This window comes from Equus caballus, chromosome 30, assembly GCF_041296265.1.
Source record: "Equus caballus isolate H_3958 breed thoroughbred chromosome 30, TB-T2T, whole genome shotgun sequence".
Classification (NCBI taxonomy): domain Eukaryota; kingdom Metazoa; phylum Chordata; class Mammalia; order Perissodactyla; family Equidae; genus Equus; species Equus caballus.
This window is the reverse complement of record NC_091713.1, coordinates 33,086,213-33,113,901: the sequence shown is the minus strand read 5'-3', so window position 1 is coordinate 33,113,901 and position 27,689 is coordinate 33,086,213. Positions and strand designations below refer to the sequence as shown.

At 34.8% G+C, this 27,689-nt stretch overlaps 2 protein-coding genes across 25 annotated transcripts in view; both read left to right on the top strand.

Annotated features, from left to right (window-relative positions):
* Positions 1 to 2,810, top strand: part of LOC100060734 (complement factor H-related protein 4) — an 86,157-nt gene extending 83,347 nt beyond the window's left edge. For all 22 annotated transcript variants that reach the window (XR_011434191.1, XR_011434192.1, XR_011434190.1 and 19 more), the window contains one exon: positions 86 to 2,810. Coding sequence is in view for 19 of the 22 variants with exons in the window: in XM_070255793.1 (XP_070111894.1) it covers positions 86 to 93 (8 nt within the window). In the remaining 3 variants the exon portion in view is untranslated. The remainder of the gene's footprint in view (positions 1 to 85) is intronic.
* The window catches only part of LOC100146849 (complement factor H), an 84,088-nt gene continuing 56,802 nt past the window's right edge, over positions 404 to 27,689 (top strand). Inside the window, exons 1-4 of one of the 3 annotated variants that reach the window (XM_070255827.1) lie at positions 404 to 3,017; positions 12,235 to 12,384; positions 14,741 to 14,935; positions 15,734 to 15,910. In XM_070255827.1, coding sequence (XP_070111928.1) covers positions 12,246 to 12,384; positions 14,741 to 14,935; positions 15,734 to 15,910 — 511 coding nt within the window. In that variant the 5' untranslated portion in view covers positions 404 to 3,017; positions 12,235 to 12,245. Of the gene's footprint in view, positions 3,018 to 8,400; positions 12,385 to 14,740; positions 14,936 to 15,733; positions 15,911 to 27,689 lie in introns of those variants that run through there. The other 2 variants (XM_070255826.1, XM_070255825.1) reach the window with 2 other exon arrangements.

Sequence of the window (27,689 nt, the reverse complement as noted above, 5' to 3'; positions counted from 1 at the left end):
ATACAAGATTCTACTTGAGTCTGAAATATTGTGGAAAATATTTATATACTCCCTAATGTTTTATGTTCCTATTTTTCACCTTCAGGTGCATGAGTAATATCAGAAGAAATCATTGAAAAACAGAAGATACAACTACAATGGAAAATTGAGAAAAAAATTTATTCTAAAACAGAAGATGCTGTTGAATTTATGTGTAGACCTGGATATCATAAAAAGACCACCCGAAACATTTCCAGCAACCTGTCAGGAAAGAAAACTGTTGTATCCCACCTGTGGATAGAAGGATGGTTAAAATACAGTCATAAAATTCACATACATAAATTTATTTATAATTTTTCCCTATTAATCCAGCTCTCAGTTTATTTCTTCAAGTATTGTTTAACTCGTTTTTACTTGTACAACTGAATTTGGGTTAAATATTATGTGGATGATATGATTATATCTGAGAAAGCAATGAATCACTTCTAAAAGGACTTCATTTAAACTTCACAAACCAAAGTGCTCTGTGTCCTGTTTATCAAATATCTATGGCTAGAAACTAGATGCAACCACTTCAGTGCCTGTTTCCATCCATCCTTCTCCCAACTTTCTCAAAGCTTCTCCATAACTTCTGAAACCTTCTGAGAATTTCTATTTCAGAGGAGATGGGAACAAAAGCTTGTTTCTATCTTCAAAATAGTGCCACTTCTTCACAAAAACGTTAAAACCAAACTATGTCATACCTATGCTAGTAATAATATGTAAGTAGTTATTACTTACTTTTGCTTACTTATCAATAGATGAATATACCAAAGAAAACGATGAAATGCATAATCTTCTACAAGGTGTCTATCTAACACACACCATAATTCAAACAAATCATAAAGAGAAAATAGAATCTAACTGGGTGCATAATTGGCATAACTTTGACATGAAATGTGATAAAAATTCCAATATCAAGTATAAACACACACACACTATGCCTTAAGCACTGAATAAATGTTTATAGAACAAAGATTGGCAGGAAGTGCAATAAAATACTTACCATAACTAGAGTTGAATATAGATGGTAAGAGTTGGTGTTTAACTCTTTATACTTAGTTGTGTTCTCCAATTTTTTGACCTTTAATGTATATCACCTTCGAACCACAAATATACGATTTAAAATAAAGATATGTAAAAAGTAAGACAATACTGGTGGAGAGCTATAAAGACCTCTTTGGTAATGATCTTCAGATCTAATAGCTTTTTCATGATTTTGCGGCTATAGAGAGTTTTGGAATTATCAACCACAAGAGTCTGAAATACGATTTTTGTGCTCATATATTTCAAACAGCATAATTAGTTAAAATTGGTTGACTAAAACATTTTTTGTTTCTACGAAAACATGAAAACTTTAAGATGAAAATAAAGATATAATTAATTAAGGCAAAAATATTTTAAGGTGATATCTTGTTACTTCTATTGCATCAAATCAAGTGACAATCTTAGAATGAGAGATCTGGCTGTCACCAATGGAGCCAATTTATATAAATCTGAATCACTGGTGACAGCCAATTTTCTCACATTTAAAGGAATATTGTCACAATTGGCAAGTAATCTTTGCTGTTAATGTTAATATTTGTATATATATTATTCTCCAAAATATTTCACAGAATAGTTGTGGAATCTATTTATGACACTTTCCTATAATCAAATATTTCATCATTGTCTGTAAAATAGGGATTTTAAAGGTCAATCATCATTTTTCTGCATTTGTTGATTATTATTCTTGTGTAAAGATGTCTTAATTTACAAACCCTGTTTAAATTAAACTTGTACCTAAAAGATTTGATAAATCTCTACTTTGACCCTTAATTTCCAATTTTTGGAGTAAGGATTTGATGTAATAGTGAGCTTCCATGATGGAGATAAAGATGTTTTTCTTTCTTTTTTAAAAATGTTGCGTGTATCAGCATGGAACATGAATTTTTACTTATTCAATTTGTTACAATCATTTATAATCATTATTCTGTTGAAGATCAAATTATCCCACATTTGGCAAGTGGTGACCGTTTGGAACCAACTCCTGATTGCTTTTGTTGTATCCCCATTAGTCTGAGCATTTGTCTTCTTTTTAGCACAACACCATCATCCAGGCTCATTGTCAACTTCCCCTGCCCACCACCCATAATCATACCTCTTTCAAAGAAGGTCTGATTCTTTTTCTATGGCAGTAGTGTTTAGAAGCCAAGGGTTGTGCTAATGCTGCTAGATGAGAGTTTTCAGCAGTGTTGAAATGTCTTTACTTCCAGGGTCTTTTGGTTGTCAGATCTTTGAAATACAAACAAAATTTACAATTATCAATTCCTATTGGATTTTACAATTCAAGTTTAATAATACAGCTTAAAAAAGCTTTTTAGTACTTTTTCTCTCTCTTCTATTTACTTACATATATATTTGTTTTTCAATATCCGTGAAAACAATATCAAAGAGATAATGCAAACATTACTATTAGCAATTAAACCAGTGAATGAAGGTCCAAATGTCTGCATTTATTTTGTCCCAAGATGTTTGACTCTGAGTGTAACATCTTTAAACAAGACTTGAAAAAATTCTTATCTCTGGGTTGGCTCACTTACCAAATTAATAGAATTTTATGCTTATTTGCAGTAGTATTTTTTTGTAATCTTAGATTTTTTCTTCTTCCTCTTTTACTCTAATCTTTTTTGAATGTGAAACACACCTACATGTTTTAAAAGTCGAAGTGATATGAGAAAAGACTATGCAGAATAGTCTTACTTCTGTCAAATCTGTTCCCTCATTTAATAAACTTATATTAGTTTCTGACATCCCTCTTTTGTTCATTAATCTTTTTTTATTGAGAAGGGAGGTTACCTTACACATTTATCTGTATTTTGCTGTTTTCATTTTAGAATGGATCTCACTCAGACCATTCTGATATTTTACTATTACAGATAAGGAATGATATGATGAATACACTTGCCAAGGATGTATTTCTGGAAGTGAAATGAATGGATCATTGGGCAAATGTATTTGTAAGTTTCTTAGATATTTCAAATTCTTTTCCATAATGGCGTTATACATTATTCTGTAATGTTCTAGAGAGCCTCTTTTCCTTGGCCTTGCCAACTGAGGGTTTTGTCAACCTTTTGGATGTGTTTCCTGCTTGGCAGATAATAAATAGTACCCCTGTGTAGTTTTCATGTGTATTTTCTTATTACAAATGTGCTTATTTTCATTTACGATATCTGAAGTCCATTTGTTTTGTTTTGTTTTTACCTCTTAATTTTCTGATGACAACTCTAGCCCCTTTTTCCTATTATTCTTCTTTCCTTTAGAAATAATGAGATTATCACTTTTCATTTCTCATTTCTATGATATGAATTAGACATATTTTCCAAGTTTTTATTTGGCTTTTGAGTTCATGTTAATTTTTCTAGGCACAAATTCAAAAATTTTATGCACATAATTATCAATCATTTTTTACTTCCTCAAATTCTGAGTCATAAATTTTTGTGTCCTATTCTTAACAAATGCACCCATTATTTTTGTATTGAAAGTGTGTTTTTTCTTCTTACTTGGAAACGTTTAAACTTAAAAATGATGTGGAAGCGTGCTATATTTTAAATTTTTTTAAATGGCTCTGCAATTCTTTCAACAGTATTTATTAAAAACAATGTCATCCTAGTCATTTGAATTGTGACTTTAATCATATAACAATTTCTTTGGGCATGTGTACCTTTTCATTCTTTCTATTCTAATCCACTTTCTGGCTGTCCAGTCCTGTGCCAGCACCAACTATATAATTGTAAAGGCTTCTTAGATGTGATATGCAGTTGGACAAGCCATCATCTAATTTTTTCTTTGTTTTTAAAGCTTTCGTGGCTATTTTTACTTATCCCTAGGAACCTTAGAATGAACTTGTCTGACTCTAAAATAAAAGCTGTAGGTATTTGCATTGTCCACTCTACTTGAAGATTAGTAGTAGTCTTTGGTTCAGGCATTCATACTAACATGAAACTAATAGACCATTCTGGCAAAAGTGATCCCAGAGTTGCTAAGAAGTTAAGGGCAGTAAATACAGCATGTCTTGAAGGACAGCACCAGGAGTCCCTGCAGCCATCCTGGTCTGTACTGCATCTCCCCCAGGTGACATCTTGTAACCAGGAAAGGAAATCTGTGTGTCAGTGAGGGTGTCGTCTAATTTTGGACTCTTCCTCTCCACAGGAGTCCATATCTCTCAAAAAAGAACTTGAGCAGAGCTTCCAGCACCTGGCAAGAGGGACATTGATATACAAATCATAAGACTCAAAAACCCTAAAACTGTGGCTGCCCCCCAAGTATTATCAACATGAGCCTGGTTCCTGCTAACTCAGATAACATTTCCTATTACCCAGATTTTCAAGGAAACAGTGTTAGAAGATGGTTAACTCTGGGTTACTTTCCAATAAGAAAAGGAGAAAGGGATTTGTGAAAACTTTCTTAGAGTAAAGTTGTAGGTTGTACAAATGTGTATATGAACTTGACAATTATAAAATCATGCTGATGCTTACTATCGAAGATTTTATATGTTTCTTTTTGTGTAAGTGTCCACTTGCGTTCCTTAGGAGGAACATTATATTTTGTTCTTCAGAAATGCTTTCTACATTTCTGAGCAACAGGAGGAATCAGCACACTGGTTACACAACCAGGGAACTGAGGGCTATTATCATAGAAAAGGTGAAGTGAAAGCCAGTAGAACTACCTCCACCTAGGAAAATAGTAAAGAAAAGCAATACTGCATTCCTGGAGAAATTGCAGAGACGAGGGCTCCCACCAAGGATTTGAAAGATGCAGGGTGGTGATTCATAGCACATCCCCATCAACTTGCCTATCTGGTGGTGCAGAAAACCGATGGATCTTTGACAGTGGATTACTGTCTGCTTAAGCAAATGGTGACTCCAATTGTAGCTGCTTTACCGGGTGTTGCTTTATTGCCTGTGCAAATTAACACGTGTCCTGTAATGTCTTAGAACACGACCATATGCCTCTACTGATCTGGTAAATGCTTTTTTCTTCATCCTTGTTAGTACACACCAGCAGAAGCAGTTTTCTTTCCCCTGGCAAGGTCATCAATACACATTAATAGTCTTACGTCAGGAGTGTATCAACTTTGAAGCCCTATGTCATGACCTGGTTTGCAGGGTTGGATCATCTTTCCCTTCCACAAGGAATCATACTGGTCCATATATTGATAATATCATGCTTATTTGATCTAGTGAGCAAGAAGCAGTAATTAGTCTAGAGTTACTTCTTAGACATTTGTGTGTCAGATGATAGGAATAAATCCAGCAAACATTCAGAGCCCTATACCTCAGTGAAATTTCTAGGGTTCAAGGTTGTGGGGCATGTTGAGATATCCCTTTTAAGGTTAAACATAAGTTACTGCCTCTGTGCCCCCCACCCCGCTTCCCCACAAACCAAAAAAGAAGTGCAGCACCTTGTGGGCCTCTTCAGGTTTTTGAGACTACATAGTCCTCATTTGAAGGTGTTATTCCAGTCCATTTACCAATGGTCCCCTAAAAGCTGCCAGTTTTAAGTGAGGCGTAGAAATATGGAAGGTTCTGCAGCAGATCCTGGGTGACATGCAAGATGCTGTGCTGCTTGGGCCATGTGATCCAGCACGTCCAATGGTGCTTGGCATTTCAGTGGTAGATATGAATGCTCTTTGGAGTCTTTCACAGGCTCCTATAGGTGACGCACTGAGCAAACCTTTAGGATACTGGAGCAAAGCCCTGTCATTGTCTGTGAATAACTGTTCTCCTTTTGAGAAACAGCTTTTGGGTGTTAGTAGAGACTGAACATTTGACCATGGGCCACCAAGTTACCATGTGAGTTGAGCTGCCCATTGTGAACTGAGAGTTTCTGATCTACCAAGTCATAACGTAGGGCACGCACAGCAGCACTCATTCATGAAAAGGAAGTGGCGTATATGAGGTTGGGCCTCACCAGTCCCTGAAGGTGCAAGTAGGTTGCATGGAGAAGTAGTCCAAAAGGTCATAGTCCCCACTCACTCCTGTTATACTATCCTTTCTCTTTCAACCTTTACCTGTGGCTTCATAGAGAGTTCCCTAAGATTACTGGATAGAAGGGGAAAAAATTCTGGCCTGGTTTACAGAGGGTTCTGCAGAATATGCAGGAATTGTCTGAGAGTGGATAGCACACATACAGTGGACATACATCCCTTCCTGGGATGTCCCTGAATGATAATGGTGAAGTAAAATCACCCAGGAGGCCAGTATGCTGAGCAGAACACCTGGCTGTTCATTTTGCTTGGTTAAAGAATGACTAGATAGGTGATTGTAAACCCTTTTGTAGATTTAGGCCAATGCTTAGGTTTGGCTGAGCATTCCGGGACTTAGAAGGAACGTGATAGGAAAATTGGTGACAAGGAGATCAAAGGAAGAGGTATGTGGATAGACTTCTTCAAATGGGCACAAAATGTGAAGATATTTATAACCTTTATGAATGTTCACCAAAGGGCGACCTCAGCAAAGGAGGATTTTAATAACCAAGTAGATAGGGTGATCCATTCTGTGGATACCAGTCAGCCTCTTTCTCCAGTCACTTCTGTTATTATCCAACGGACTCATGAACAAAGGGTTCATGGTGACAGGATGGTTGTCATGCATGGGCTCACTGACATGGACTTCCTCCACTCACCAAGGTTGACCTGGCTATGGCCATTGCTGAGTAACTAATATGTTGGCAGCATAGACCAACATTGAGTCCCTGATATGACACAATCCCTGGGGTAATCAGCCACTACCTGGAGGTAGGTTGATTACATTGGATCACTTCCATCATGGAATGAGCTGTTCTTTTGTTCCTACTTGAGTAGACTCTTACTCTGGGTATGGGTTTGCCTTCTCTGAACAAAGTATTTCTGCCAAAATTACCATCCATGGACTTGTGGAATGCCTTATCCATTGTCATGGTATTCCACTCAGTTTTGCTTCTGATCTAGGAATTCTCATCACAGCAAATGAAATGCAACAACAGGGTCTTACATTTTTAATCCACTGGTCTTACCATGTTACCCATCATCTTGAAGTGGCTGTCTTGATAGAATGGTGAAATGGCCTCTTGAAGACTCAGTTCCAGTGCTGGTTGCATGGCATATCTTGCAGGGCCATGACAAGGTTCTCCAGCAGGTTATAGATGTTCTAAATCAGCGTCCAATGGACAGTGCCATCTGTCTCTTGGCCATGATTCACAGGACCAGGAATTAAGAGGTGGAGATGGGAGTACCACCACTCATATTACCCCTAATGACCTGCTGGCAAAATTTTGCTTGCTGAATCTGTGACCTTATGCTCTGCTGGTCTGAAGGCCCTAGTTCTAAAGGGAACAATTCTTCCATCAGAAGACACAACAATGATTCCATTTAACTGGAAGTTTAGACTGTCACCTGAGTAAATGTAGAATTTTCAATTAAACATGTTACTAGTTTTTTAGTTCCTTGAGCATATTTATGGCAGCTGCTATGTTTTATTTGTTCTTAGTCCCATACCTGGGCCCTCTTAGTGACCCTATTGATTTTTTTTCCCTTTCTGTAAGTCACAACTTTCTATGTCTTTGTATGTCTCTATGTCTTTTGGAAAACTTGACATTTCTTATAATGTGATTTGTAGCCACATGGAATCTGAACCCATCAGTATTTCTTGCTGCAGTTTGTCTGTATACCTGTTTAGTGACTCTACGGTTTTGCCCGCTCTAAATCTGTAGCATCTCTCTCCCCGAGTGGATGCAGCCACTGGTGTATCTCAATTTTTTTTTTCAACTCTTGTTAAGCCTTACTTCCAATGGTTTGTCACTAGGTCAGCAGAGCTAGTCATCACAGGTTGAAACAAAGAAGGGGGCCACGGGTGCCAAATCAGCAGCACTCACTGGGAAACCTCTGCGGAACCAGGAGAAGCCATTCACAGATAGGTGCCCACCCAATGGCACTCTACTGCAAAGCCACCCAAAGGAGTGCCGTGGAAAACTCCCCATGGAAAGATGGTTCATGCTGCTGATCTCCAGTCACTGCAGAAGAATCGCTCTCATTGCAGAAGCCTGAAGGGAGAAGGACACAGAAAGAGAAATTCCTTCCTCCTTCAGGAATCCACCTCCTGACAAAGTTTAGCATTGTGCCAATCAGCAAAGGAAGAATATTTACAGAGTCCTGCTGTATTATCAAAGCACCAGAAAGGAAATAAAGGTGGATTTGGAGCTGAGAGGTCCACATTCTCTTCTCTTTCAGAAACAATGACTTTCTAAGACTGCCCCCTCATGTCCTGCACAGCTTTGAAGATCTTTCCTCTAGATCTTCGTAGTCAGTCCTCTAGTCTATCAGGTTCACTCCTGTTTTCAGAAGTTTCACACATCCCGTAGGATGCTCTCTTTCCAAGGTGATTTGGTTTGTAGTCTCTCAATGTTACGCCCTCTGTGCCTCTCTTCTCTCTCCCACATGGTCTCATTAGACTCTCTTCCTTCTTCAAACAGGCTGGTGCCATGACCATCCAGAATTAGTTCTGCTTGAATTTGTGGTGATCCCTGTCCTTATAGCTAGTATGAAGTTTCTAAGAATCTTGGACAGTTAGCGACACTAAAGACAGGAGTTACTTGCTCTGTTTGTTGATCTATACGTTTTCCTTTTTACTTTTTTAAGGATCTGTAGAGAGTTTTGGATTGACACATTCTTGTCTAGAGCAAACAGGAATTGTCTACACTTTGTGTTTATTACAAAAGACATCTCGTTTTCTGCCACAAAATATTTAAACATATATAAAAGCCAATTATCTGATCATTTAGAATATCTGTTAAAGATGTTGCACCTCAGCATTTCTTGTGTCTCCATCATTTTAATATTGTTTGGTGCTGTGTCTAGTGCAAGATCTATTCTGTTGTTAATTTCTGATCAGCTCATTACTATGGCCATAACTGAACTACTTCCATGGCATGATTTTTAATGAAAAATAAAGGTAAAAATGCTTTCATAAGCAATTTGGCTTCTCTCAGAAACAGAGGTTATGGGTCCTGAACTGAATAACTCATTTACTTATGCATATTAAATTTTTATGTGATCTTTTTGCTCAACCAACTCATCCTGCAATAATTGATCTATATCATCCACTTTTATTCAGATGTATAAAATATTCAATGTAATGTTTTTAGTTTAAGTGAATCATCATGTAATCACAATCTACTTTTAAAAATCTATGCAAATGACAGCCATATATTTCCCGCTTATATTTAAACCTTATATGACTACTACAGAGAAAGAGACTAAAAATTTGGTGGATGCATGCTTACTTTACAAAAAGATTCTAAGTTTATTTGATGTTTATGTAATAAATCTAATCATACTTCCTTCATTTGCTTTCAAATTAACAAAAAATTCATCTGAATGATCTTTGCAGGTTTTCTTCAAATCTAAAATTATTAAATAATAACTTTATTTGAAACGAGACTTTAAAATTTTTACTTTAACATTTAATTTTGCAGTTTTTGAATTAAAAATGATATTAAATAATGTATACATCTCCTAAAACAATTTTCTTTGAATAATCTTCTTGCTATCATGTATAGGATTGGATATTCAGTATTTTTTCTTTTAATTTAAATCAATTAATAAAGAACTCACTCAATTCTGTTACTAGCACAGTTAACAATATTAATAGATTCAAGATATCTTTCAGTAAGATTTTTGGTGAGTAATATCTAATTTTCTTTTTTATGCAATTACCTTTGAAAATACCTTGTACTACCTTTTAAGGTTAATTAGAGTCCATATTTATGACCAACCCAGGCTGGTTGCAAAAGTAGTGAGTAGGGAAAAAGAACTATATTTTTTTGAGATGTTCTGTTTTTTTCTTTTTAAGGATTTCAAATATTGACAACTTCATTCTAAATACCATCAATAATTTTGAAAATAATTTTTAACTCTGTAAATATTAATTATGAAATAATAAAATTTCATTATAACTGAAGACATTTTCGTTCACATGTCATTGCTGGCTAAAGTTCATTATTCAGCCGATTTCTACCACTTTTCTTGTCACAAGCTGTCATATACAGCAACGGATCATCCTTTTTATTGTCAAGTAGTATCCACCAGCTAGATAGAGCAAAATTTATTCTTCCATTCTCCTGATGTCAACGTTTAGCTATTATGAAAAAAGCTGCTATGAAGCGCCGAGTCTACAACTCTTGATACTATTCACATTTATTTCTCTTAAGCATTTCCCTATATGTGGAATCAGTTACAAAATAATTTCCCAAAGTGATTGTACCACTTCACCTTCTTTCAGTAACATATGAAAGTTCTAGTTGACCTGATCCTCACAAAGACTTAGAAATAGCAGACTTTTAAACAGTAGCCACTCTCTGAGTCTGTAGTGATATTTAATGTGATATTTAATTTTCTCACATTTTTTCCTACAGTTTTTGTTACTTTTTTTATAACCTCTGCTATATTTTAGCAAATTTAAGAATAGGAACATATATGTTTATCATTCACATTTTTACCATTTCTAGGGCTCTTCATTCTTTTCTAGAATCTTCATTTCCAGTTAGTACCAACTTTCTTTCTCTGCAACAATTTCTTTTCACATTACATGTAGCATGGGTCACTTGCAACAAATTCCCTGAGTTTAGGTTATTCTGAAAATGTACTTATTTCACTTGTTTTTTGAAGAATATTTTGATGGTGATAGTATTCTATACTATAGTATTCCATACCATGTTTGACGCTTTTTTTTCTTAACACTTTAAAGATATTATTCTATAGTGTTTTGCTGCATTGTTTGGGATGAGATGTCTGCTGACAGCATCCACCTTATCTCTGTATTAGCAATGTCTATGTATTATGGATGCTTTTTCTCTATTCATCTTCCAGGTTGCTTTAATGTTGACACTCAGCAGTTTTGTTTTCCTTTGCCTAGGTATGATTTTCTTTGCATTTATCATTCTTGATGTTAGCTGAGCTTCTTGATTCTGTGGGTTCATGTCTATAGTACATTTAGAAGATTTTTATCCATTGTTTGTCAAATTGGATTTCTGCCTCAAACTTTCTCTCTTGTCTTCCTGTTTGACCGCACGATACTGCTCCACAAGTCATTGAGTCCTTAATTCTTTTACTCATTTTTTATCTTTAAGATTTATTTCAGAGAATTTCTAATAACCTCTCTTCAAGTCCATTTATGTCTTCCTTATATTGCTCATTCTGTTATTATTTATCTCCAGTTTTTATAGATAGTATATTTTCAATTCTAGGATGCATATTTGGTTCTTTCTTAGAAACTATATACCTCCATTCTGATATTCCACATTCTTTTTTTTTTCCTGCTTTTTTTTTTCTCCCCAAATCCCCCCAGTACATAGTTGTATATTTTAGTTATGGGTCCTTCTAGTTGTGGCATGTGGGACACCGCCTCAACATGGCCTAATGAGCGGTGCCATGTCCGCGCCCAGGATCCAAACCCTGGGCTGCAGAAGCAGAGCGCGGGAACTTAGCCACTTGGCCACAGACCAGCCCCTAAAATTCCACATTCTTAACCAGTTATAGTTATGGTAAAGAAGGAAACAAATACATTTCAATACATTAACTCTGACATTCCACTTCTTTATAGTAATGTTTTTCTATATTAATTGTCTGCTTGAAAGCAACTTTCTTACATTAAGTAATTGTGTTGTAAAAGATGACAAATATAATTTGTACGTATACTAAGTATTATATATATATCTATCTAAAGAAAATAAAGAATAAATGCAATTAATGTCAGTGGAAGGACAAGTGATGATGCTTTCGTTATATTCCTACAACAAAAGGGAAATTATCATATGCATCTAAATCTATTCCATCCTAAAAGAAAAGGTGCCTCACAGCACATTAGTTAAAAAATATTTCAATGCCAAGACTATGCTGAAATTCTCGTACTCTGTAGTGACGTGGACTCAAAGTTATTCACATATAATTCACCTGGTTGAGAAAGAACCTCACTTGTTTTGGAGAGGTTTTGAATTTAAAAATGGATGTTTTATATCACTTTTGAGCCAGTCTATTACTATTCCTAAAGGAAGTTGTATAAGTACATGTCAGACAATGAATTCAAATAATTATTGTGAAACCACTACCAGGAATTAAGAAATTTTGCAAGACTCTTTGAACTTTGATATTTACTAAGTGACCTCAATTAACTTCCTTCATGGTACTGCTCTTAAATTCAGAATCACTCTTGATGACGGCTAACAAAACAGTTTTAAAACCTGAACAGCAAAAATGGAATATTTGTATTAACATGTCATTGGGAACATCTAACATGCTGTTACTAATCAATGTCATTCTCATCTTCTGGGTTTCCTGTGCTCACGGACAAGGTAAGTTGAAAACAGATCAGAACTCTCAACTTCCCTCTTAAATGTAACTTCACGTCGTATCTACTTTCATGTGTCTTTTCTTTTTAAAGAATCAACTACTAGGAATAATCTGTATTGTGACTTCATAATAGAGAATAACTTTATAGAAAAATTATCTCATTTACATCTACAGGGAAAATAAAATAAAGCAAATTTTGTTTTCTTTGTTTCCTGAGTGCCCCAGAGAAAGAACTCTCAATATTTATGGAGATATGTGAATATGCTCACACAACTTTAGGAAGCATGTCACCAGAAAATCTGGAATCTGGCTTCAAAATCCATGGGAGTTTTTATTTTTAATATGAGGAAACCTTTGGGAACGATGGGCATCTTCATAATCTTGCATATAGCGATACTTTTGTGGATTCATATGTGAAAACATGAAATCAGTCATTTCAAATATATGAGATTTACTATATCTCATTTATACCTTAATAAAGCTGTTAAAAGTCATTTACATCACGATCAATTTACTATTTCAACAAAATTAGCAGCAGGTACAAAGGAACATATATTTCAACAAATGGAATGACAATAAATCTTAATTTACATTTCTGAGGTCTCTGGTAAATGTTTAGTAAATAAATAAATTGTTTTCAGAGCATTAACTCTAGCATATTGTTCACTGATTTGTTTTCACCTTTATAATAGATTTTATATATTGATAATCTCTGAATGAGTTCCTTGTATCTTAGAAAATTATATTTTATAACTGTAGATTCTTTATCTTCAAATTAAAAAGTAACTACATTTTTGTGTGTATTATTTCTAATAGCTTTTTTGGCATGTAAAAAACCTCTAAGATTTTATTGACAATTACTTTTCTTCTCTTTCCTTAATATCTTTATAAATTCTTCATTATGATACCTTTATAGAGTCTCATTTCTTTTAAAATCAAATACACTCATTTCCAATTTACTGTAAAAAAAATCCTCTAATGTCCCTTAATCTCCTTCATTGCACTGTTTATGCATATAATATGCATCACTATGCTTTATTCCTTCACTACAAGAAGAATTCATTTTAATAGTTTGCTGCATGCTGGGTTTTGTATGCTATTTACATCTATATTTGGGCAATTTCTTTCTCTAGCAGCAACAACGACAACAATTCAGCAAAGCTTCCTTGTCCAGTTTAAAATTATTCTCTTTCTGTGAACTCTTTCTAAAAATAGGCTTTGAGCTGAATGCCTTGTAAACTTAGGTTTCACTAATGTTTCTCAAAGGAGAAAGGAACCCACTTAGTGGAAGAATGCTTTTGTGTAGATAGAAGCATCTTTGTGTATTTAGTGGGCATGAGTTCAATTGTTTCTCTCCAAAATTCATATGGTGAGTTCCCAAGTCCCTAGATCTCAGAATGTGACTGCATATGGAAATAGGGTCTTTAAATTCAGTTAAAATGAGATTATGGGGGGTGGCCATTATCCAATACAACTGGTGTCTGTATAAGAGGAAGAAATTGGGACACACACACATAGAGGAAAGACCATGGAGAGACACTGGGAGAAAGTACCCATCTAGAAGTCACAGAGAGAGGCTACAAATGAAACCAACCCTGTCGACGCTTTAATCTCAGACTTTTAGCCTCTAGAATGGTGAGAAAATAAATTTCTGTTGCTTAAGCCTCCCAGTCTGTAGTGCTTTGTTATGGTAGCCGTAACAAATGAATACAAATGTACTTAGACATTTTTAAAGGGACAGTAATAATCAAAAATTATTTTCCTATTTTTCACTTAACTATATATACCTACCTACATCCATACTTTTAGAAGACATTCATCAGAATTCAGTAATTATATCTTGGTTGTATTTTTGTTGCTGATTTTTGTCCTTTCTGAATATTTTATGCTCAAATTTTCTTCACTGATTCACTAAAAATGTTTTATGTAGTCATATATACATGCATATTCCCTTGACTGGGAGAAGAGTGATGAAAGGGCTAGGATACCCAGGGGATTTCCACAGAAGACACAGGAAGAAGAGGCACAGGAAGTGAATGGAGAACTATAAACAGTCTTAGCAACCAAGCAAAAGCAAATTACTTAGATCTGGGAGGTACAGTGAATAGATCCCATTTTAATCTCTTCCTCAGTGTTTATACTTTTCTGTATGTTTTTAATCTTGGAAATACTTCTATAAAACTTAAACATCATGAGCTCCTCAAATACTCTGTATTCTTAGTTATACATTGTCCCAGTTCTCAAATCACTAACACAAGTGGAAAGATTAAGCTGAGTAGAATAATAAATTCATCAATGTGATTATTAAAATAAAGTAGAATTATTCATTAACGTAGCATACTATTTTTTTTAATTAAGGAAGAACTTGTGATTTTCCAGAAATAAAACATGGAAACATATATGATGAAAACAGATATAAACAAAGCTTCCCAGTTGCTGTGGGAAAATATTTCTACTATTCCTGTCATTATAGCTTTGTGTCTCGTTCACAATCACTCTGGACTGCAATAATGTGTACAGAGGAAGGATGGTCACCAGCACCAAAGTGTCTCAGTGAGTAAATACCCTGATCACTATCTGGATAAAATATTCAGTGGATTCAGTGCTTGGAGGTGGGGGGGTGGTGCTTGAAGGGAATCACAGAATCTGGACAGTCATTGCAGCAGATATTGGGTGAGCCAGAAAAGTGAAGATATGTCATTTCTCTTTCGTAAGAAACTGTTTGTGGAAATCAAATCAAAAAATTGAGGTAAAAACTTTTGTGGAATATCTGAATCCTCGCATTTCAAATACGAATGGGCAACAATTTTAACTGCTAATATTTGATTTAAACACACTCGTTTGGTAATTATATGAACACGTTTTCGGAAGAAAGTTTATTTTTAATGTGTAATTTCTGATTCAAAATGTGCTATTCCTTTGAATATTCAAGAAGTGTTTCTACTATTTTACTCACTTTTGTGGTTTTTATTAATCATCTCTTTGTTCTTTAAAATTATATCTGTCTTACCTGCTCAATGAGTACAGAGAAAAGGCAGAAAAGTGAAGACAGAATCATGAAAGAGAAAAGCAAAAGAGAGGTGAATGTCATCTCCTCCTCCTCTAGAAAGCGATTTAGAGAAGCAAATGAGAAATAAAAACAGTAACTTTTCTGATATCTAAAAGAACTTTAAAATGTGAAATGTTTAATATATGCAAGTACTAATTAACGACATTACATATTAATTTTTTTAACATTCATGAACTAATTTTTAAGAAACTAATTTTTGTGCTTGATTTCTCTTTTGAAGTTTGCAAAATGTAGTACTCTTGCATTTCAAGATTTACATTAGTCATCTTTTGGGTTTTTAGGACAGTGCTTTTTCCCTTGGGTGGAAAATGGTCATTCTGCATCTTCAGGACAAACACACTGGGAAGGTGACACTGTACAAATTGTCTGTGATAAGGGCTACAGCCTCCCAAATAACCAGAGCAACATTACATGTATAGAAAGTGGCTGGTCCATCCATCCTAAATGCAGTCCTATCCGTAAGTAAGACATCATCCTCTGGGATCCAGTATTTTTTTTTTAAGAAATAACCATATTAAACATATGCAATATTGTTTCTATTGTCATCTTTTTGGTCTTAGGATTACAATTGTGTCTATGTAGATATTCAAATCTCTGGATAATCACTGGAAGACCATTTTGTGTACTTACATAAATTAAATGTAGGCAATATTAGAAAAAACTAATCAAGACCACAGTGAAAAATTTCAAAAGGCATTTACATGTTTAAGTAACACAAATTTACTGTTTATAGTGAAATTATGCAAAATCAGTTGATACAACATGAGGATAAAATTAAATTTTACGTAGAGTGAGTTAAAATATCACACTTGTAAAATTCTGTGGCTAGCAAGCATTTATCTTTTTTGGTAAACGTTACGTTTAGATGATGTAGAGCCTAGCACAAAAGTATTGATAATTTCCACATTGTTAGAACTTTGTACTTCTGTAATTCAGGTTTCCAGTGTATAACTTATGATGTGGAATTCCCTTTCATAAGAAACTATACAAAATTAGGAATATATTGGAGCTGAAGTTGAGTTGGAGTTTCTTACATTTTTATATGGAAACCAAAGAGTTGCTGAATTTGAATACAGGACCATAAGAATAAGATTCTTAAAGTACAGTCAAAGCCTTGAAGAGAATAGTCTGTTCTTGCCCTCTATATCTTCCCACCCAAGCAGGAAAATTGGTTATTGTTAATTCATCTAATCAATGTTTATTGTGCACCTTTTATATCCATGCGCTACTACAGATGATGGAGATCAATGCTCTACAATCATCAGTGTCTTTGTCATTGACTCTTAATGTCAAGTGAAAGACTTATGGTAAGAATAACAATGGTGGTAAAAAAGAAGAAAATACAAAATTAAAGATTATGAATCATGCACCTTATTAAAGATGGTATTAAGGTGACTGGGGGAGGGGTATATTTCATGTAAGATAGTTTTGGAAGCTTGCCCAACCTTAAGGTTGACATCTGGAAAGAAGTAGTCAGATAAATAGCCTTGAGGCATAAAAAGGCTTGGATCCTTTGAAGAGAAATAGGAACATAGTGTGGCTAAGGATAAGGCGAAGTGTTGAATTAATTAATTTAGGAGTCATAGGCCATGATAAATATTTTGGATTTTAGTCCATGTGCAATTGGAAACTTCTGGGAGGTTTTAAGCAGGGAACAACACAAAATTCATTTTAAACAAGATCACTATGGCTGTTCTTTGGAAAATGGATCAAAAGTGACCAAGAAGAGAAAGGAAGACCAGTTACCTGAACATTATCATATTCCAAATGTGATATGTTCTGGGGTACAAGGAAGTGGAGAAAAGAAGTATTTTTCTGGGGTTTCAGTTTATGTTATTTGCAATGTAGCAAAAAAGAGAATTGGATTGTCTGTACAGGCTGAATATTACTGATGTGAAGTATACTTTTAAATAAGTGGAAAGCAAAAGAAATCAAGAAGAATCTTAAAAAACTCCAGTTGAGCAAAAAATATTTATATTACTTACAATTATAGGAAGTATACAATATATACACTTTCGTGTCTGACATTTTTCACTCAGCAACATTTATAATATTTTAAAAATTGCACACACAATTGAACATATCCGTAGTTTTTTATTTTCTTCTGAATAGTATTCTCTTGCATTCACATTAAGGTGTCACAATATGTTTTACCTATTCTCCTGTTGATGGAAATTTGGTTGCTTTTTCATATTGTGAATAAGTCTGTTATACACAGTGTTTTTTAAGTCTTTTAGTGAATGGCAGGGGATAGACATTTCCATTTCTCTTGTGTAAATATTTGAGGCAAAATTGCTGGATCTTAGACTAGAAGCATGCTTAACTATATAAGACATTACTACAAAGTTCTCCAAGTGGTTGTCATCGTTATCGTGAGAGAGTCCTGGTTGTTCCACCTCCTCAGTAACATTTAGGTTGGTAAATCTGTGGGCTTTCAGCCATTTTATGGCTGTGAAACAGTATTTCACTTTCAATGTAGATTGTGTATCCTTGGTGACTAGTGATGCTGAGTACATTTTTGCGTGGTTATAGGCTATTTGTATATCTTCTTTTAAAATATCTGTTCAATACTTGGGCCCAATTTTGGCTACTATTTGCATAGAATGTTTTTTCATCCTTTATTTTCAGTCACTTTCAGTCTTTGTTTCCAAAGTGAATCTCTGATGATTAATGATGATGAGCATTGTTTCATTTAACTTGACAATTTGAATGTCTCCTTTGGAAAAATGTCTATTTAGATTCTTTACTTACTTTTTAATCAGATTATTTGTGTTTTCTCTTTTTTTCTACTGAGTTAGATGAGTTCCTTATATATTTTGGATATTAACCCTTTATCGGGTGGATGGTTTGCAAATATTTTCTCCCGTTTGGTAGGTTGCCTTTTCATTTTGTTGATTCTTTCTTTTGCTTTGCAAAAACATTTTAGTGTAATGTAGTTCCACTTGTTTATTTTTTCTTCTGTTGCTTATACTTTGGTGTCATATCCAAAATATCATTGCCAAGACTGATGTCAAGGAGTTTCTTCCCTATGTTTTCTTCCAGGAATTTTATAATTTCAAGTCTTACATTTAACTCTCTAACCCATTTTAAGTTGACTTTTGTGAGTACTGAAAGATACGGGTCCAATTTCATTCTTTTACATTTAATATCCGATTTTCTCAATACCATTTATTGAAGAGACTACCCTTTTCCCACTGAGTATCGTTGGTGCCCCTGTCAAATCTTAGTTGACTGTATCTTCCTGGGTTTATTTCTGGGCTCTCAATTCTGTTCCATTGGTCTATGTATCTGTTTTTATGCTATTAAGATATTGTTTTGATGATTAATCTTTGTAATCTATTTTGAAATCACAAAGTGTGATGCATCTTGCTTTGTTTTTTTTTTCCTCAGGATTGCCTTGACTATTTGGAGTCTTTTGTGGTTCCAAAATGTCATTGGAATTTTGGGGGATTGCATTGAATCTATAGATGGTTTTGGGTTGTATGGACATTTAAACAATATTCTTCTAATCCGTGAAGACGAAATATATTCCCATTTATTTATATTTTCTTTAATTTCTTTCATCGATGTCTTACAGTTTTCAGTGTATAGATCTTTTACTTCCTTTTTTAAAATTTATTCATAAGCATTTTATTGGTTTCCATGCTATTGTAAATGAGATCGTTTCATTTCTTTTTCAGATAGTTTATTGTTAGTGTATAGAAATGCACTGATTTTTGCATGTTGATTTGGTAACCTGCAACTGTATTATATTTGTTTATTAGTTCTAACAGTTTTTTGGTAGAGTTTTTAGGCTATTCTATATAATGTCATCTCCAAACACAATTTAACTACTTCCTTTCTGATTTTCACCCCCTTCATATCTTTTTCTTGACTGAATGTTCTGGGTAGCACTTCCAGTAGGCTGTTGAGTGGCCACAGTAAGAGTGGGCACCCTTGTCTTGTTTATGAACTTAGAGGAACGTTTTCAGTGTTTTACAACTGAGTATGATGTTAGCTGTAGACTTCTCATTTATGGCATGTATTTGTTTTAAATATGTTCTTTCTAACACAATTTGTTGAGAGTTTTTATCATGAAAAGATGTTGAATTTTGTCAAATGCTTTTTCTGCATCTACTGAGATGATCATATGATTTTCATTCTATTAATGTGGTATATCACTTATTGATTTGTTTATGTAGAACCATCGTCACATCCCAGGGATAAATCCTGTCTGATTATGATGTCTGTTGATCTTTTCTGTTGTTTTTCTTGGCTCTATCATGAATCATCAAGGAAATGCAAATAAAAACCACCATGAAATATCACCTCATACCTTTTATATTGCTATTATCAATAACACAAGAGATAACAAGTCTTGGCAAGAATGTGGAGAAAAGGGAAGCCCTGTGCACTGTTGGTGGGAAGGTATATTGGTACGGACACTATAGAAAATAGTATAGAGTTTCTTCAAAAAATTAAAAACATAACTACCAGCAATGATCCAGAAATTCCGTTTCTTGGTATTTATCCAGAGGAAACAAAATCACTCTCTTAAAGATATATCAGAATCCCCACGACCGTAGCAGCAGTATTCGTAATTTTTAAGAGAGGAAGTTACTCATGTCCATTGACGGGTAAATGAATAAAGAAAATGTGATATAATGCTATTTGGAAATTAAAAAATGGAAATCCTAACATTTGAGACAACATGGGTAGACCTTGAGGCATTATGTGAACTAAGTTAGAGAAAGACAAATATTGTATGCTATCACCTATATGTGGAGTCTAAAAAACTGGATTCATAGAAACAGAGAGCAGAATGGTAGTTGCTAGGTGTTGGGGGTTGGGGGAAATGGGACAATGTTGGTCAAAGTGTACAAATTTTCAGTTATAAAATAAATCAATTCTGGGGATCTAACGTATAGCAAGGTGACTATATTTAACAATACCGTACTTCAGTCATACACTTCATAGTGATGTTTGGGTCAATAATGCACCCCATCTGTGAGTGTGGTCTCATAAGATTATAAGTGGCAATGAAAAATTCCTATTGCCTGCTGATGTTATAACCATTATAACATCATAGTGCAACACGTTACTCACGTATTTGTGGTGCTGCTTGTGTAAATCAACTTACTGTGTTGCCATTCATATAAAAGTATAGCACACACAATTTTGTACAGTCCATAATATTTGATAATGATAATAAAGGACTATGTTACTGGTTTATTTATTTACTATACTATTTTTTTTCATTATTTTAGAGTACACTCTTTCTACTTATAAAAAAAGTTTACTCTAAAACAGTATGCCATGTTGCACCACAGTAACCTCATACATCTCGTGTTTACTGTGTCTCTTGATTGCATCATTTTCTCTTCTGCTTGATTTATCTCATGTTGTTTTCCTTGTTATGGCCCATGAGTGTACAAAATCCACTGATAATGTTGCTAGTTAGAGGCCATGTCAACGGCTAGACTTGGAAACGAAATTAAAAGTGACTAAGGACTATGAAGGTGGAAAATGATTGATAGTCATTTCTCACCAGTCAGGCATGTCCCATTTCACCATAGCTATAATCTTGAAGAACAGGAACAAAGTGATGTAAGCTGTTAAAGGATCTGCCTCATTGAAGGCAATGAGACTAACAAAACTTTAAGAAGGGCCTATATAAGATATGGAGAAACTTCTAGTGACTTGGATTGAAAACCAGACACAGAAGTGTACCCCTCTCAGCACCATGACAATCATAGAGCAAAATTTTGTTTGAAACATTGCAAGAAAAGACTGGACCCAATGATAATGCTGAATTTGCTGCCAGCTTTCAGTGGTTTAAACGCTTCAAGAATTGTTACTCGTTATATAAAGTGAAAGTAAGTGGTGAGTCTGTGAGTGCTGATGTTAAGGCAGCTGAAGAACTTTTGGAAGCTCTACACAAGCTGACTGTGGAGGAAAATTACTTGCCAGAGCAAATATTCAATATGAATGAAACCTCCGTATTCTGTAAACAGATGCCTGCAAACTCTTTCATCCATAAGGAGGCCAAGTCAATGTCAGGTTTCAAGGTTTTTAAGAAGAGGATAACAGTCTTTCGTGGGGGCGATATTACAGACTACAAGTTGAATTCCCTTGTGGTCTGGCACAACGATCACCAGAGGACTTTCAAGCATATCAGTAAGCACACATTGCCAGTGTACCAGAGGAGCAATAAGAAGTCATGGATGATCCAGCTCCTCTTCCAAAATGCCCTCCTGAATTCTTATGCCTGTAAAATGAAGAGGTACTGTTTGAAGAATAATATTCCTTTTGAGATTTTGCTTATTGTTGATGATACTCCTGGACATCCTCATTGGTGATCTTCATTTTAATAGCAAAGCAGTGTTTCTTCCTCCAAACACTACCTTTTTGATCCAACCAATGGGTCAAGGAATCAGAGCAGCTTTTAAAGCCTACTATCTGAGGAAGACCTTTGTCCAGGCTATTGCCGAATCTGAGGAAGACACTGATGAAATTCTGGAAGGATTGCAACATCTATGACTGCATCAAGAACCTTGTCTGGGCTTGGGGTGGTGTCACCAAGGAGTGTATGAATGGCATCTGGAAGAAGACACTCAAGAGGTTCACCCATAACTTCAAAGGATTTGCCAAGGGTGAGGAGGTTACAAAAATCAACAAGGCTGTGGTTGAGATGGCAAACAACTTTAACCTGGGTGTGGATGAAGATGAGATTGAGGACCTCCTAAAGGTGGTTACTGAGGTATTGACTAATGAGGAGTTGTTGAAATTGGAACAGGAATGCATAGCTGAAGAAGAAGCAAGAGAAAAGGAAACTACAGGAGATAAAGAAGAAAAACCCGAAGAAAATTTACAGTAAAAGATTTAGCAGAAGATTTTTCAGACTTCAACAAGCTCCTTAAAAAGTTTGAGAGGCTGGCCTGGTGGCCAAGTGGTTAGTTTGGCACACTCTGCTTTGACAGCCCGAGTTAGGTTCCCAGGCACAGATGTACACCACTTATTGACGGCCATGCTGTGGTAGAAACACACATATAAAATAGAAGAAATTTGCACAGATGTTACCTCAGGGTGAATCTTCCTCAGGAAAAGAAAAGTTTGAAAACATGGACCCCACACTGAAAGGTTTTCATTAATAGAGGAGAATGTTCATGGTCTGCTATCTGCTTACAAGCAAATCTATGATGAGAAAAGAAACAAGCCAAGCAAACCTCCATGGACATATTTATGAAAGAGTGACACCTCCTCAAGACAGTGTCAGGCAGGTCCTTCAGGAGGTATTCCAGAAGAAGACATTGCTACCATAGGAGGTGACAACTCCATGGATGTTATTGCCCCTGAAGATCTTCCAGTGGGACAAGATATGGAGAAGGAAGAGAGTGATAGGGATGATCCTGATCCTGTGTAGGCGTAGGCTAATGTTTATGTTTCTATCCTAGTTTTTAACAATAAAGTTTAAAAAGTTAAAGATTTGAAAATAGAAAAAAGCCTATAGAATAAGGAGATAAAGAAAATATTTTTTATAGGTGTGCAATGTATGAGTGTTATTACAAAGGAGTCAAAAAGTTAAAAAAATATTAGAAAGTTTTGAAGTAAAAAAGTTACAGTAAGCTAAGGTTAATTTATTATTGAAGAAAGAAAAGTATTTTTAAAAATAAATTTAGTGTAGACTAAGTGTAGAGTTTATAAAGTCTACAGTAGTGTACAGTAATGTCTTAGGTGTTTACATCCACCCATTAGTCACTCACTGACTCACCCACAGCAACCTCTAATCCTGCAAGCTCCATTCATGGTAAGTGTCCTATACAGGTGTACCAGTTTTTTATCTTTTATACCATATTTTTACTGTACCTTTTCTCTGTTTAGATATGTTTAGATATGCAAATACTTACCATTGTGTTACCATTGCCTACAGTATTTACTACAGTAACATGCTGCAGCTAAGTTTGTAGCCTAGGAGCAAAGGCTATACCAAATAGCCTAGGTGTGTAGTAGGCTATACCATCTGGGTTTGTGAACGTACACTCTGTGATGTTCACATAATGACAAAATCACCTTACAAAGCATTTTTCAGAAAGTATCCCCATAGTAAAGTGACACATGACTGTACAGTTAGAAAGAAAGGCATAGGAGTTGAGAGTGTATGCCAAAGGCTCTTCAGCCATACTGTATTTGTCTTTTTGTGACAAGCTTATTTCACTTAGCATGATATCCATGGCATTCCATGTTGTAGCAGGACATAACAGGATTTCCTTCCTTTTTAAGGCTAAATAATATTCCATGGTATCATATACCATATATTTTTTTAATCCATTCATCCATCAATAGGCAATATTGATGGATGTCATCAATATTAACATCAATACTTCCAACTCTTGGCTATTGTGAATACTATTGTAATGAACATGGATGTGCAAATATCTCTTTTAGACCTGGCTTGCAATTCTTTTGGGTATAATACCCAAAAGTGGGATTGCTGGATCATATGGTATTCTATTTTTAATTTTTTGAGGCACCTCTACACTGTTTCAACTTCAGTTGCATGATTTTGCAATCGCTCCAAAAGAGCACAAGGGTCCAATTTCTCTACATCTTCACCAATACTTGTTGTTTTCTAGTTTTTTTGATAGTAGTCGTCATAATACATGAGATGATATTTCATTGTGGTTTTGATTTACATTTCTCTGATGGTTAATGATGTTTAGCATCTTTTCATATGCTTATTGGCAATTTGTGTATCATTAGTTGGAGAAATGTCTATTCAATTTCTTTGCCCATTTTTGAATCAGGTTATTTGGTGTTTTGTGTTGAATTGTAGGAATTCTTTATATATTCTGTATATTAACTCCTTATAAGATATATAGCTTGCAAATATTTTCTGCCATTCCATAGAGTGACTTTTCACTCAACTGATTGTTTCCTTTGCTGTGCACAACCATTTTAGTTTGATGCAGTCCCATTTGTTTAATTCTTGCTTTCGTTTCCTGTGCTTTTGGTGTCATATCCATGGAGTCATTTCCATGTCCAATGTTATTAAGGTTTTCCTCTCTGTTTTCTTCTAGGGATTTTATAGTTTTGGGTCTTACATTTAGGTCTTAATCTATTTTGAGTTAGTTTTTGTATATGGTGTAAGATGAGGATCAAAATTCATTCTTGTACATGTGGATATCCAGTTTTCTCAACACCATTTGTTGAAGAAACTATCCTTTTTCTATTGAGTGGTCTTGGCATCCTTGTCTAAAGTTCTTTCATCACATATGTGAGGCTTTACTTTGGGGCTAACTACTCTATTCCATTGGCATATTTGTCTGTCTTTGTACCATTGCCACACTGTTTTGATTATTGGAGCCTTGTAATATGTTTTAAATCAAGAAGTGTTAGTCCTCCAACTTTGTTCTTTTTTTCTCTTTAATTGTTTTTTAAGTTTTGATTTCTTAGCACTAATTGCACTAATCAGCATTAATTGAACAACCTTAGCACTAATTGACCTCTTCAGACTTACATTTAGCACCTTCTACTTTTGCCTCTTCACTCCATATATGTGCATCTATTTTTCTTCCCAAATATGTCAGAATCTTCTCTACCTCGTGATCTTGCATGAGCTCAGAAAAATCTAAAACCTTACCTTTGAAGATAAAATGTACTTATTTGTCTTAATTTGTAAAACATTCCCTCATGAAAATTTTTGTATTCTCTAAACCTGGTAAAGATTTTTTCTTTCATGTAACAGCACAGTTGTGTCTTGAATTGTGTAAAGGATGGTAAATTTGTACATTGGAACACAACTCTGCCACTGCAAGAGTCAGATTGAGATAACACTCTCTGGCTGGGAAGGACGTGCACGATATATTTTTACATACAAAAGCATGTAGAGGACAATGAATATTATCCAATTTTTGTGAAAACAGAGGTGTATAGGATTGTAGAGATAGATTGTATATGCCTCAGAGAATATTAGCAAGGAATGTATTACTTAGATTTTGCCTTGGAAGTTGTGTATTTTAAAAAGTTTTGCAAAGATATAATGTAACAAAAATATTTCTTTAGTATTTGTTATAAAAATAACAATAAAAAAGGTGTGTAGGGGCCAGTCCTGTGGCATAGTGGTTAAGTTCAGCACATTCCACTTTGGCAGCCCGGGTTTGGTATGTGGGTGCAGACCTACACCACTTATTGGTGGCCATGCTGTGGCAGTGACTCACATACAAAATAGAGGAAGACTGGCACAGATGTTAGCTCAGGATGAATCTTCCTCAGTAGGGAAAAAGATGTCTGCAACCCAACGTTGTTTTCTGTTAAGGAGAGTTCAGTGCTTTTGCTCTAAGACAATTTTTTTAGTAGTACTTCTTTCTGGCATTATTCAGAAATATTTTATTTCTAACTGTGCCTTACAAAGCTCTGAGATTTTTCACCGAATGTGTTATGTGTGTTTTATCTTAGGGTGAAAAGTGGAAGTATATATTTTGTGGATATATGCATGAAATTCTCTAATGAACGATTTGGGTTCTCAGGCACTGTTTATGTATTGTGGATAAATATATGGTGTTGTATTTATATTTATGGTTTAAATTTTGCCTATGTATTAATTTTCTCTCTCTACAAATCAAATTCCATTTTTTAAGATTCTACAGAAAAGTGCGGACCTCCTCCACCTATTGACAATGGAGATATTACTTCTTTCCTATTAAAAGAATATCCTACAGGATCCAGAGTAGAATATCAATGCCAGTCCTTTTATGAACTCCAGGGATCCAAAGATATTACATGTAGAAATGGACAGTGGTCAGAACGACCAAGATGTTCAAGCAAGTTCTTAGCATACTCCTATAGTAAATTCAGCATAATAAACAGGGTGTTTTTTACATTTACAGTAGAATTTTTATGTAGTAATGATCTAGACTTGTTTTTAACAGCCAGTTGTACCAATTAAGACCAGAACAATTAATTAAAAATTTTTAATGGATGAGAGAATAAATTTGTAAAATTCTGATTTGAACAAAATAGTTGGCTTATTTAATACATCAAAATCAATAATACATGAATATTAAATATTAATATGTGAATATGCTGATGTGCATTATAACTCATCAAAATTTGCATTGAGATGATCTCAAACATATTATCCATGGAACTACATTTTCCTCCTACTAACCAATTTCTAATTATATGTGATCATCTCTTTAAGACTTTTCAAATAGATAGTTTGCAACAAGTTAGTCTAGGCAGAGTATTCTGAACCAGTATGAATGTTTCTACTTAAAAACTTGGAAAGTACTTCTGGTACAATGCTAAGCTAATTGCCACTAGCAAGTCATTTCTCTGATAATATCTCTTACCTGCATCTTACCACAAAAACTTACAGAGATGGGACACAAGATGAAAGCCAGCCATTTTTGATAGCATCTCCATCACTTCACTCCCTCACCCATATCCCAATAAGTATATTCAGGAACTTTCCTTTCAGGAATGTCCTTCCAAATTCCCCATCCCCACATTTTGGAAATATGTGGTATTTGAAGGCAATTTTTAAAAAGTTTTCCCCTTAGGAAACATCAGGGAGTAACAGGAATATTTTTTAATTGGAAGGATAAGTGTAATGGGATAAAAGTGAAGAAATAGGAGTCAAAATAAAAATAGCAAAATAACAAAATATTAACAATGTTTGATGTCAACACCTACTAACCTTTGTGATGGGAAATTAAGACTTCCATAAAGCCCTTCTGGTTCCAGTACAAACTTCTGTGAATGACCACCTATTCTGCTAGACTTCCCAGAATGTTCAATCCCTCTCTATACAGGATGGAGCCAGTATTTTCTCACAGCCATGTGAGCTCCTTTCCTCTCTGACTATATTGATTTTACTTAATGAATTAAACAATGTTGCTGATGGGAACTGCTGCCCTAAATTATCTGAAGTCTTAGTCACTGTCACTCAAATCTGTCTCCACATTCTTAGCAGATCATAGCAATAGCAGTCTGAATATTGAATTCAGAGAGTGGCCATGCAGATAGAGACAAATTTGTATTTCAAAGTCTAAATAGGCCAGAAATATTATCTGAATAGATTTGCTCAGATAAAAGATAAGTTTCAGAGAAGAGTATTTTCTTGGCCAGAATAAGAAGCCATCAATTCCCTTTCACATTATACAAGTTGTTAATTCTTTGCATTTTATTAAAGGAGTTGGTTTCTTTTGTAATAAAAATGAAAATCAATAAAAAATCAATAGAGACCCAATAGACACT